This window comes from Eschrichtius robustus, chromosome 17 (assembly GCF_028021215.1).
Source record: "Eschrichtius robustus isolate mEscRob2 chromosome 17, mEscRob2.pri, whole genome shotgun sequence".
In the NCBI taxonomy this organism is placed as follows: Eukaryota; Metazoa; Chordata; class Mammalia; order Artiodactyla; family Eschrichtiidae; genus Eschrichtius; species Eschrichtius robustus.
The window spans coordinates 14,036,341-14,050,062 of record NC_090840.1 but is presented as its reverse complement, the minus strand read 5'-3'; the positions used below and the strand labels follow the sequence as shown (position 1 = coordinate 14,050,062).

The window sequence follows — 13,722 nt, the reverse complement described above, 5'->3', positions numbered from 1 at the left end:
GAGCTCCCACTGCAAGAGCTTCGGCCTGACCCCTGGCTCATGAACCAAGATCCCGCAAGCCACATGGGATGGCAAAAAAAAAAAAAAATAACAGTAACAAAGTAAAAAATAAAATTAGACTAGGAAACTAACAGATATGTTAGAAAGAATCTAAAAATAAAATTATAGATGAATCAACAACTGGAATGTACAACAGTACCACAATAATAACAAAAGAGGGGGAGCGAAAAGAAAAAAAAAGGGGGGGAAAGGCCTTGGCTGTGGAGGGCAGGGCCTAAGCAAGAGTGAGGTTTGGGTGGTGGGCGGGGCCTATACTTAAGACCTTCCAGGCTGGAAAAGGCCCTGGGGGCTGTGGGGGGTGCAGCTTAGGCTTAAGAAACAGAAGGGGCCAGGTGTGCCCCCCACCCCTGGTCTCAGAGGGCTGGGGACCTCACCTGGGAGCCTAGCAGGCTCCCTGGGCCCGAGTGGGCGGGGTAAACGCCCTCCGTTCTTCTCCCGCCCCTCCTGGAGGGCACCTCCTGCGTGCCTCTCCTGATCTCCCCGGCCTCAGAGGCACCAATCCTGTCTGGCCTCCACTTCTCCTCCCCCCTTATTCCCCCCACGTCCTACCGGTTCACTTGGGGGTTCCTCCTGTCTCCTTGGGCCTCAGGGTCTCCCACCAATGGCCGGCAGGCGCCCTAGTTGTGGGGAGATGCTAACTCGGTGTCTTCCCACACTGCCCGAATCCCTGGCTCTTTTTAATGGAGAATGATATTTAGAACTCAAGATCTGGACACTGGGTACGCCCATTACTACTACTGGTGTGTAACTGCTTCTAGGTCTTCTCAGTGGGCTGAGCTAGTTGATTAGTGTAAATGTACTCAAACATCTATATTTATTTCTACATCTATCCATATCTGTGTGTGTGTGTATGTGTCCATGCATTCAAGCTGACACTTTCGGTTCCAATCCAGTATCCCAGGGTTCATTCTAAATTCCAGGCTTCTCCCTTTCCTTATTTGTAACTTCCTTCTCAGACAGTAAGAAACCTGACTCTCAATATTTACAATATACTTACTTATATGTTCAGTCCTACCAAAGACATTAACTAGTTTTAGAATCTCTAAATCATATCCCTGTGAGAAATAGATTTACTAACTGGAGTATGGTATTTTTGTATAATTATTTTTGTCTTTAGTCTCATGATATTCCATTAAATAATTTCTAGAAAGATTTTTGCTTAAAAGGTTTCAAATAAAATTGAAGCTCATCATGCTGAACACATCTGCTGGTATACTCCATTTGGAATTCAGCCATATAATTTTTCTTATAATCAATGTGCCAGCGACTTGCATTTTTATACGTTGTTCATGTTTTCCCTCTACTAAACACCCTCTCTGTCCTTTTCCCTACATGTCTGCATCACATTTACCCTCCAAGGCCCAAATCAATTATTGGTTGGTCATTCACTATATTAGGTACTGTTTTAAGTGCATTCAGTATTCAAGCCTCACAACAACAGTATGAAGCAAGCATTATACCATTATTATCCTTGTCTTAATAATGAGGAAACGAAGCAACAGAGAAGCTAAGAGTCTTGCCTCAAATCACACAGACAGTAAACACTGGAGCTGGGATTCAAGCTGAGGGTGCGTGGCCCTAGAATCTGTGCTCTTGGCTACTATCACATATTTACTTTCTGCATGAAGCCTTTTTCTAGTTCTCATAGGTAGAACTAATTCATTGACTAAACATCACTTAGCATTTACTCTATACTGGGTATTAATGTAGAAACCAGTGATACCATCATGACATACACTCGTCCCAGCCACTCAGGGGCTCACGGTCCACTCGTTTACTTGTTCCCTGTTTTACATCCTCATGCACTGAGGTTGTGCACCCCGAAGAGCACTTGCCTGTGGGTGCACCATGATGATTTGCCCACACATGTCCACCATAAGGCTAGGCAAGAAGCTCATCGTCCTTGATCTTTGTTCTTAGTGCTCAGTATAAAGCCCTGACACTGGAGGTCAGGAGACAGAATTCTTCAGAATCCAAATTTTTATTAAAAAGGTCAGAAAAGGATTTGGGGTAGACTTCTACCAAAAAATACTTGGAACATATAATTTAGAGGATAGGAGACTTTAAGCTTATAATGTAAATTAGAGCTTCTACTTCAAACCATTTTTTTTTTTTGGCCACGCTGCGTGGCAGGATCTTAGTTCCCCATCCAGGGATCGAACCCGTGCCTCCTGCATTGCAAGCACAGAGTTTTAACCACTGGACCACCAGGGAAGTCCTCAAACCATTTATTAATCATATCAGTTAGTTATGTAAAATGATTCCTAGGATTATTATAATCATTACCCACAAATTGCACGGGGCATAGTACCTTTCCCTTCTTTTATCTTTTCTTCTAACTCAGCCAGATAATTAAAACTCTATTAAAACTACATACATGAAATCTGTTCATGAAAACTATACAGTTGGCCACCATATTTGTGGGTTTTGCATCTGCAGATTCAATCAGCTGTGTCATTGATCCACAGTTGGTTGAATCCGTGGATGTGAATCCACGGATTCAAAACCCGTGGATACGGGGGGCCAACTGTATTCATTGTGCTCCTCCACCACTTTATGTAAAGGACTTAAGCATCCAAGGACTTGTTATCTGTGGGGGCTCCTGGAACCAAACCATGGCAGATATGGAGGGAGGTCTACACTGCAATTAGAAATAAGAACAGTAAATCATGCTGAAAAGCTCCTTGTTCTTCAAAAAGAAACTAAAGATCTTAGAAAATATTATTCATTAACCAGGTAAACATTTTAACCATTCTGTCTCTGGAAAGCTGAATCTAAACGATTAAAAGACAGAAGGGTCAGAAAAGTTAGATTTTTGATTCACACTTGTGTTCGAACTACTCAGATCCCACATGGGTAGGAGTTGGCTTGTAGACTGGATCCCAGACATTAATCCCACTGCCTGTAACTGCTGAATACTGGAAAGAGGATTGGCCACAGAAGGAATATTGCAAAAATCTCCTCTGGGCACCAGTCCACCCCAATTTCTATGAAGAGAGGACCCGAGGCTCCATGATCTTTCACAAAGAAGGCTGAAATCAGGTCTTTGTCTGAGAACCACTTGGAGGTGTCATAACTTGGAGCAGAGAAACAAGCAACATAGGAAGGAAGCTCCCCATCCTAAATGGATTTATTAACAAAAAAGAGGAGGAGGGAGTGATAAACACTGAAAAATACTGCAGTTTAGAAATCAACTTACAAACTTCATAAGTTTTCAGTCTTTTAAAATTATACTTTATAAATATATGATATATTAATAACTAATAATTAACTAATAATCATTTATTATTAGTTAATTAATATCCAAGTAAATTTTAAAGGGGCTTGAACCAGTTAAATAAGTCATTAAGGCCTAGGTAATATTGTTTTTACTTTTCCCATCTTTATTTTATCTATCTCAGTTTTCAGTTGTAAGAAGTTAAAGGTTTTGATTATTCAAATCCATGTAGTAAGAATGTATATGTAGCCAACTCATAATGACCTCTTTACTGGATCATTCTTAAAAAGATCAATTATCGGGGCTTCCCTGGTGGCACAGTGGTTAAGAATCCGCCTCCCAATGCAGGGGACATGGGTTTGAGTCCCCGTCCGGGAAGATCCCACGTGCTGCGGAGCAACTAAGCCCATGCGCTGCAACTACTGAGCCCGTGTGCCACAACTACTGAAGCCCGTGCACCTAGAACCCGTGCTCTGCAACAAGAGAGGCTGCCACAATAAGAAGCCCACGTACTGCAATGAAGAGTAGCCCCTGCTCGACGCAACTAAAGAAAGCCCGCGCACAGCAACGAAGACCCAACACAACCAAAAATAAATAAATAAATAAATAAATAAATAAATAAATAAATAAATAACTTTATTAAAAAAGAAAAAAAAAGATCAATTATCAGTCTCTTAGTCTTGCCGTAAACCTCATTTTGAGAGGGGTCCTCCAAGTCTTACTGCAAACTCACTCTAACAGCAACAGAGTGAAACAGAAAGCTTAATCTCTTGCTGTATGTTTTAGCACCCAAATCCCAACCCTGATATGGATAATCACAAGTTTACTTTGATCTACTTTTTAAAACCAAATTTGAATATCTACCAAAAAAATCCTTCCCAAACCTGCTGGCATTTGCATCTGTATTTGCCCTTCTCCAGCTGAACCACACTGCGTCATGTGCTTCTCACGGATCTGACCTTTACTTAGCAAATCCCTCTTGGACCTTGTGAGATCTTGGTTTTCAATATTCAGCTCTGCAGTTCTCAACCCGAAGCACCAACATACATGTGCTTGCTCTACCTCATCTCTGCAGACCCCAGGCTGGGCGCTGGCCTCACTCAGGACTGTTTCCATGGATTTTTCCTTTTGACTTGGTTGACATTCTGTAGTGTAATCTTGGGAGCAAATCCATAGGGATTTATATGTTTGCCTGAGAGTCATACATGAAGTCTTTAGTAAATAAAGCAGACATAATTACAAAAGCGTATCTTAAAAATTAAGTCACTCACTATCACTGGATAATTCAAACCCAATCAGCAAGTAAAGAGATTTGTTAAATCAATTTTCTGAGGTAGCCCTAATAAAAGGTGACAGAATAAAATATAAAATTGATGTTTTTTAACTCTTTTGTCTCTCTATTGACTTGTGGTTTTTCTACTAGATTAAGCACATTTTCCTAATAATCGGTACATTGGAGGTTAGTGCATTTTTGTTAGCTATTTAAAGAATCTTAAGGGTTCAAAACCAAACTACCACACTTAAAATACTACTGAGCTATTGTACAGGAAGTTCAGGGAATTCCCTGGCGGTCCAGTGGTCAGGAGTCCGAGCTTTCACTGCTGAGGGCGCGGGTTCAATCCCCAGTCAGGGAACTAAGATGCCGCAAACCGTGGGGCACAGCCAAAAAAAAGAAAGTTCATTCACTTTGTAAGAGTGTATTCTCACCTATAAGTACTTCAGTGACCTAAAGACAGTCCAAAGGCAGCTCTTCACCTTCTGCAGGAAAATCTGAGGTACGTGCTTTATCTTCAGAATAAGGCACAAACTTCTTAGCACCGTGCGGAAGTCCCTTTGAGATCTCCAGAAGCAAGCAGGGCCCTCAACTCTGTCCTCTTCCTCCTTGCCCCTCCCCTTTCCCCAGTCTATTCCCCAGCCTTCCTAAATCACCTGCCTTTCCCAGAAAATGTCACATGTCCTTCTTTTTTTAATTAATTAATTAATTTATTTATTTATTTATTTTTGGCTGCATTGGGTCTTCGTTGCTGCACGCGGGCTTTCTCTAGTTGAGGCGAGCGGGGGCTACTCTTCGTTGCGGTGAGCGGGTTTCTCATTGCGGTGGCTTCTCTTGTTGCAGAGCACAGGCTCTAGAGCACAGGCTCAGTAGTTGTGTCTCACGGGCTCTAGAGCGCAGGCTCAGTAGTTGTGTCTCACGGGCTCTAGAGCGCAGGCTCAGTAGTTGTGGCGCACGGGCTCTAGAGCGCAGGCTCAGTAGTTGTGGCACACGGGCTTAGTTGCTCTGCAGCATGTGGAATCCTCCTGAACCAGGGCTGGAACCCGTGTCCCCTGCATTGGCAGGAGGATTCTTAACCACTGCGCCACCAGGGAAGCCCACATGTCCTTTTGTCTTGTAGTTTACACTGCCCCACATCCACTCCTGTCCATTTGCCTGGCCACCTCCCCTTCTTCCGTCAGGTTACCTCTTAGACTTCCCTTTTCTCAGGTTGTCTAAGCTTCTTGGAGAACCCTCAGAGAGATGCCTGCGCAGTCTTCGTCCCCGGGAATCAGTGTTTCTTGTTCACCACTCACTTTCTGAGCCTGGAAAAGTGCCTGCCACATCCAGGTACCTGTCAGACACCTGATAAATGAACCAAGGAACCTTCAAATCCAGGGCGTGAGAAACAACTTCCTAAAATGTGTTGTGAGACTCACCTGCTTCCGCATCACATCTGTAGCCTGCATGATGTAGCAAGGAGGCAGTCCGTGGCTTCTGGCCAGAATGATGGCCTGCTCCAGGGTCACGCTCAGGGTGCACCTGCGGGCAAAGGCAAGGGCAAGTCAGACTCCACCAGTCCCCATTAAGCTCTTCGAGACAGCTGGGGCTGCTAATGAAGGGTGGAACAGTATGCCTCCTGGGAGAAGTACTCATTTTTCCCTGGGTATCTCCCATGTACTCATGAGGTACCCATGTTAATAAACTTCTGTCGTTTTTCTCTTGGTAATCTGTCTTTTATTACAGGGGTCTCAACTAAGAAGTCAGAAGAGTAGAGGAAAAATTATTTTTCCTCTCCCACATGAATTTCAAAATCAAATAGCACCAGCCAAGTTCAAAACAACTAGACAATAGACCACTGATTTTTCTACACAGAACACCTGTTTAAAAATAGATTATAGAGGTACACTGCTGGGGTCCTAAGTTAAGTATTTCAATTGAAAACAAACCCATAATGAACTCTGTTGAGAGAGTTTATACACAGAAAATTAAGTAAGCAGACTTATAATAAATTTTATTATCAGATATGAATCTTTACTGGTATTTCATGTAATTTAAAAGAAATGACTTACTAATATCTTTCATTCATGTGTACGTATTCATAGTTAATAGAATTATACTGATTTATACCCAGTATCTTAGAAAAAAGTGAAATTAATATTCACTAAGGTCAGAATTTTTTTTAAAAAGTGTGTGTTTCTTGGACCCAATCCAAAAGACTAACATTTTGAAAAGGAACTTTTAATGAGTTATTCAGCAATGTGGTGTCCAGAGCAGCCCTGAGAAAATTCAGAATCCAGCACCCAAGTTCAGTGATTGGTGAGCCTTGGTCCTCTTCCTTCCCTTTAGGGCATTTCTTTTACTCTCCTCCACATTTTTCCCTATAGCAACTCTTAGGGAGTTAAGAACCCTCTACATTTGATAATATTTTCAGGTGCTGGTCTCTGAGTTGTTTTTTTTAGGGGTACTTTCTGCATACATTCCATAAAAATGTTCGTTACTTTTAGTTGTTTTTCCTAACATCTATATTAGTGGATTTTGTTTCACTTCCTTTTTCAATTTATTAGTATTTTGATTGTTTTTTCTCCACTTTTGCAATTACCTCTCTGTGGTTTGGTATTTTACAAATGTATTTTTCTAGATCTGTTTAGTTTTTCCCTACAAATGAAAGTTCTACAGTGCAATTATATATGAGGAATATCGAACTCACTTATCCCTGGTTGTGAGGCTGTACCACAGAAGCCCAGTACACCCGGTAGATTCAGATACTGATGACTTACAGAAAAGAGGAGAAACGGATTTAAAACATTACTGCTGTAATTTTTAGAAAGAACCTGACAAAATGCAACTTTATTATTACAATAATTGCATTCTAAGGAGGAACACGATCAGTTCCATTGGCTGTTAAATGACGTGAAAAGCGGCTTCCTCGTTAACATTAACAGAGAACTCTTTAGAAAGCATTAAGAACACATATTCACATGGGCTAAAGTTTTATAATTAACTTCTAGTAGTATATGATATTTATAAATATTTAATGTACGAGTCTGACAATAATATAAAATTGTATATTACATGTACCTGCGTGTATATGCCGATGCAAGCCAAGAACTATAATTGACAGTTCATGTTCAAAAAAAATCAAATTTTTACAAAGCATATAATTGTCAGCTAACTCAACACACCATAACCTTTTTCTCCTCCTTAAGGTCTCCTCTACTCCAATTTTAAGTCCTTACTGATCCTAACATCTTAATCAGTAATGCTCATTACACCAGCTGAATGAAGCTAAGAAAAAAATCTTTATCTTTTTCTAATCATACTGAAATATGTCTCTGCTTCCTGATAAAGCCTGACTTGCCCTCATCAACTTACAACAAACACTTACTCATTGTGAAGGACCTTTAACAGGAAGCCTGTAATTTTTATCCATTTTCTTAACCTTTTTAAACTGATTTATTTCTCTCTACTTCAAGCTGTAGTAAACAGCAGTACAGCAGCAAATTATCTGCCAGAGACTTTAAAAGATTTTACTGTAATCTCCTGATCAATCAACGTGGCCCGTAACATGCTCTCGGACAGGGTACCGCAAAGTGTCACACCTTTAGAACCAATCACATGTACATCATCTAATAGAAAAATCTAGCTTAAAATGGATACATAAGTTTTATTTCACCAGCGTTATCAAGAGAAGATGGCTTCGTCTATACTTGCCTTTTTGTACTAACCACTGTGTATATTCCAATTAGGTCCCACCATTAATTTGAAATTTTTAAAAAGTGAAAAAATTTAAAAGAGACAGCCAGGTCAACGAGGGAAATATTGCCTATTCGATTCACAGTTGATTTATCCAATGGAGGCCTAGTTTTTTCATCGCAGCATCACAGAGTTCCATTCTCCTAAATTAAGCATGTGGAAGAGTGCCAGCGCTAAGCCCACAACTCTGCTTCCAATATACCATTATTCGCCTCACAGCTTTTTATCTTCTCTCAACTATCTCAATCTGAATGTCAAATGGAAAAATTCAGCATTTGCAAGAAGCATTTTGATTCTGGCATTCCCTGAAAGACTCCAGATCCAAAGAGTGGCACCTGGTTTTTTGATGGTGCATAAATATACACTCAGAGTCAGGATTTACAAGAGATCATTTGATTTTATAGGTACTTCTCTGATTACCAGTGAGACTGTTCTGCTAATTCTGGGCAAGAGAATGAAGGAAACAGACCAAAGGCCAGGAATCCTAAGCAAATCCCATTCCATATGAGATTTCTTATCTGACCTGCGAATTTCCTTTCTAGAACTATCGCTGTTCTCACATTAGGCAGTTAAATTAAAATTTAAATACATCTACATTTTTACTCCATCCTGGAAAATATGGGCTCTCAATTGTTCAGCTCCTTCTAGCTGCAATATCATTTTAAAAATTTAGACAATTCTTTCTCTCAGAGTCACAAAAATTAAAAAAAAAAAAAGGTCACAGTGTAGAATTTGTCCTTCATAAAAAGGCAAATATAACATATACACCGAGGAAAGTTGTTCCATGATTTTAGTAATAAGACACCCTAAGTAACAGCTCTGCTTAGGGTATACTCCTGAGAACGTGTACTTGACAGGGCTGCAAAATTATGCAGAAATTGTGCATTTCCTCATAGAAAGAAAAAAGGAAAGGGTCAATACACCTGTGCTTATAATGAATAAATCTTCTTGACATATTTCATATTAAAAATAGATCCCACATCACTCAGGGATTTAGCATAGTTTTAATATGATAAATGTAACCTGTGGCCAATGGGTCCAATTAAATTTGAAAAGCACTTTGATTTAGCAATGCTATGGAAGAGTCACAAAGAGGTAACTTTCTATTCATCCACTCATTCAACAAATACTTTTGAGTGTCTACTTTGTAACTACAAGTACCATTAAGTGCTGGCAGAAGTAGATTTACTTTCAAGCTAAAATCGTTGCGTTTCAGAGTCCCTTTTTCATAGGATCCCTAGCAACCTGTTCACATAGTCATGTGCTTTTACAAATTTGCAAACGCCAAATGTTTTGATGGCAAATGGTTATGACTTCTGTCTTTTTATGTCCCAACTTTCCTCTGTCATGTTCTGCAATGTTCAAATGGCCATAGTTCTTTCTGGAACTGAGCTAAAGGAAGTAGAATTAGGGATGCATTTAGGCTAGGTTTACTGGGACCTACGGATATGATTCAGTCACTTATAGTCAGGTTATTACAATATCCTAGTGTAGGAATGGACTCCAGAGTATTCCTACTGCGCATTGTACAGACTCACCCAAGGTTGAAAAGGATGTGCAGGGCCCAAGGCTGTAATGCAATGTGTTCATATCCTGATGCACCCAGGACTGTGTGTGGTGCAGGAGAAACAAGGTTGGAATGTATAGAGCCAGAAGCTACTCTGTGGAATATTCTTCCATACATTATGGTTCTCATGCTAAAGAACCTTATGGAGGTTTTCATATTTGACGACAATTTTTAAATTTAGAATAATGTTGATGTTGAAATGTGTTGTCAGTTCTTCCATAAGATTATGATGTTATTAGATTATGATAATTACATGAAGTTCATGACAAACTTTTCACCAACATCTCCTTTATAAATTGGGGTTTGGTTGAAATAGAGTTCACATGACTATCATTTGGCACTTGCTAATATGATTCTCTGTGATTTTTATTTCATATGTTTGTCCCAACGGATCCTAGAACATCCGTTACCAACTTTATTTTGTGTCGAACTGTAGAGTTTAGGGTCAGGTAAAGCATGTGAAATGGTCTCCTGTTTGCCAGTCCTATTTCTCGACGCCAGGGGGCTGCAATGGGCAATAGGCAACGCCCCCTCCCTCCCTCCCTCAACTCAGTCTCACTGGAGAGACAAAGCTTAGTTTTCCTCAATTGGCTTAAATGCAACACATTGTATTTCAACCATTTATTAACGCATATCTATTATACTACATTCAGTTCACTTTTAAGACTTCAATCCTTATTTGAAGCAGGTTATGTGTTAATCTTTTTATAAAAACATGTTAATCTTTTCCTTTGAGATGACTCATCACATTTCTATAATAAATTAGAGAAAAGATTCTCCAAACCCGAGGACCTTCTACATATTTGGTCATTTACCATGACCACAGGCAAAAACACCAGTTTTACTTTCATTACAATTTAAAACCTCCAGAGCTCTAAAGCCTCATTTAATGTTGATTCGAACTGTACTGAACAAGGAAGCCAGTCTCCCAAGGGTTGAAGTGCATCAGACTGAACACTTGGGGAGATGCATCATACCTTCTGGGCCACCAGGGTGATGCAGTAACTCACAGTGAAACTGACATGGCAAACCAGAACAACGGTATGTTTATGGCTTTGAGCTGTGGATTTCTTTGCTGACTTTCAGCAAGTTCACTGTCAGGAACTCTGATGTTTTGCCTGGCAGCTAACCATATTGTTCTCTCTTGCGTGGTCCCAAACTCTGTTATTACTAGTGGAGAAGGGGCATTCAGATTCTAATTATAAACTGACACCTTAAATGAAAGACATGAAAAACTAGTGTAATGACGATCTCTGAATTTGTAGCCACAGTAATTTGCCTTAAATTCACATTATGTAGATGTTGAAGTGAAAAACAAAAAATCTTAAAAGGTAATTAAAGGGAGGAAAATGCAATCTTTCACAAGGGATACTTTCCTTTTATTTCTCCATATTTTAAAAATTGAGAATGAGACTGAATATCACTTTGAAAATTTCTATTGTGTCCCTCAATAATGTTACATACTCAATTACGACTAAAAACTGTGCCCCAAAACAAACCCCACTGGAGTCACTAAATTTAGGGATACATGTTTCAACCTAAAAAGTTACTTGAGCAGTGATTTTTTTAACTCTTTTGTGCCATAACAATAGAATTGAGGCACTTGGATAAGTTATGTTCATTTTTTTGTGTGTGCTAGCGCAGTATAATTAGCAGGATAATTTCCTGTTAGAAAAATATGATAAATGGAAGACACACACCCACAGTTGAAAGGCATGTGTTGGAGTTTCTGAGTTTAAAGGACCATATGCCAAACAATGGTTTTGATCTGCTCTGGAAAAGGCAACATTAGACATGTCCCCTAACAATCTATATAAACTGGCTAAATATTTCAATATTTACTTCAGTGTTTCATTTGGAATTATTTGCATTCATATAAAGGTTAATATGATTTTGTGCTAGATGAATATAAAGTGAAATAAATATTTAACCATTCTGAAATCAGTGAGTTTTGCCCCAATATAGAATTCCACCCAATGATCAGGGTCTTGATTTTGTTTTTTAGCTCTGGATTTCCATGGGTATTGCCTCATTTTCACCATCCTTTCTAACTGTGATACTGCCTTTAGTCACAAAAATAAGAGGGAAAAAATTCCCTTAGGGAAAATGCATGGCTCAGAATCTATGTCTAAAGACAGCCTGAAGACCCTATTCTTTGATGACATTCTTCCCATGAATTATTTGTCTTTATATAGTTACAGCTGTTTATGTTTAGAATCTTACAGATTTAGATCTTAAAACGTAAAATCATTTTCCCGTATTCTATGAAAGTCTTTTTTGCTCCTTTAATTAAACGCCAGGTCCATTATCCTTGTTCAAGTGACTGTCACTAATAAGTTATTAGGAATCTAATCAGCCGTGGTTCTCCAGGATACTTTATTAAGCTGAAGTTACCTGGGCAGCGTTCAAATTTTGGAGAGGAGAATAATGACTATTTCAGTCCCTAGAGAACGAAGTAGGCGAAATAAGCTGGAACATTAGCAGATACTACTGCTATTTGCCCACAATTCTTTCATACCCAGAAGCTTTTTATGACAGATGGAAGATCCTGTGATCACCTGGTCTTATGCACTCTGCAGCATCAGCTGAACTTCTGTCCTACAGAGCCTAAGGCAAACTAGTTTCACCTGTCTTTGAACTAAAGACACATTTTCTCCCTGTTGGAAAAAATGTAAATGATTCTGCTCAGTTTCCAAATATTTTTACTTCTTCCTTGTGCTTTTCTCATAATCCCATTTAATCAGACAGTAAAAACAAAAAGCAAGCAGTTGTAGGAAATATATGAGTTAGAGATTCTCCATTAACATTTTTTTAATTTAATCTAAATGTTAAACTTCTTGAAATGTGCTACCAAGTTACTATAATTTGAAGTGTCTGATGAGTTAGTTCTTAGAAACATTGTTTAAAAGACACTGTGTAGTAGTGGGTATAGTAAGTATGGTGCAATCCCAGATCCTCATATTTACTGATTTTTAAATATAAGTGCCAGCATTCAAAGAAATAAGAAAGTTGTTAGAAGAAATAAGATGCAGAAATTATCTAATTCCTTAAAGGTGAATTGTGCGATATTTTTAGTGTCTTCAACCTTCCCATTTTTGCAAAGCCTTCCCAAAGGAAGAAGATGTGGTCGAGATTAAAATTATTGCTTTCCTAAAATCTTTGTCTAGTCTTTTATGATGACCCCCTGTTTCACCTCCAGACTGAGATATAAGCTTCCAAGCCGTTCAAACCAAACTCATCAATTACAAGAGATTAATGTATGTGTGGCAGGTCCACGTGCTAATATACCTACTCTAGTACCTTTCACACTTATTAATTTCATATTTCTTACTATCCCTCAAACCTCTCCTCTCTGGCTGCACTGCTAATATCATCTCTTGCCTAGACTGGTGCAACCTCGCTCAGACTCTTCTTGTCTTGCCTCTTCCCACTATTCATCAAAGGCGATCTTTTAAAAATGCAGATGAAAATGCAAGCATTTCAATGGCTTTCCATTTCGTAACTTGAAATACAAAGTCTTCACAATATGGCCTCTGATTTTCCTTACTTCTACTCTATGCTTCAACTATACTGTTCACAGTTCTCTGAAGTCACCTCCTCTCACAGTTCTCATATGCTGCTCTCTTCCTGATATGATCTCAGATGCCCTGGTTTGGGTCACATATCATGCCTCTGGTCATGCTATATTATACTTGTCTGAAAGGTGTAGGGATGAAGAATACGGGCATTAGAGGCAAACTTCCTAAGCTGGATCTTAAATTTGCTAATAAACTCTGTGACTCTGGGCAAGTAACTTAAGCTACTGAAACTCTGTTTCCTCATCTGTAAATTGAGTTTAATGATAGTACGCACCTCAGAGTGTTGTTTTCA

General features: G+C 39.3%; 1 protein-coding gene across 1 annotated transcript in view; it reads right to left on the bottom strand.

Moving 5' to 3' along the window:
- The window catches only part of PREX2 (phosphatidylinositol-3,4,5-trisphosphate dependent Rac exchange factor 2), a 291,158-nt gene that overhangs the window by 14,506 nt on the left and 262,930 nt on the right, over positions 1-13,722 (bottom strand). The window contains exon 38 of the mRNA XM_068525808.1: positions 5,969-6,071. Within this exon, the coding sequence (XP_068381909.1) occupies positions 5,969-6,071 (103 nt within the window). The remainder of the gene's footprint in view (positions 1-5,968; positions 6,072-13,722) is intronic.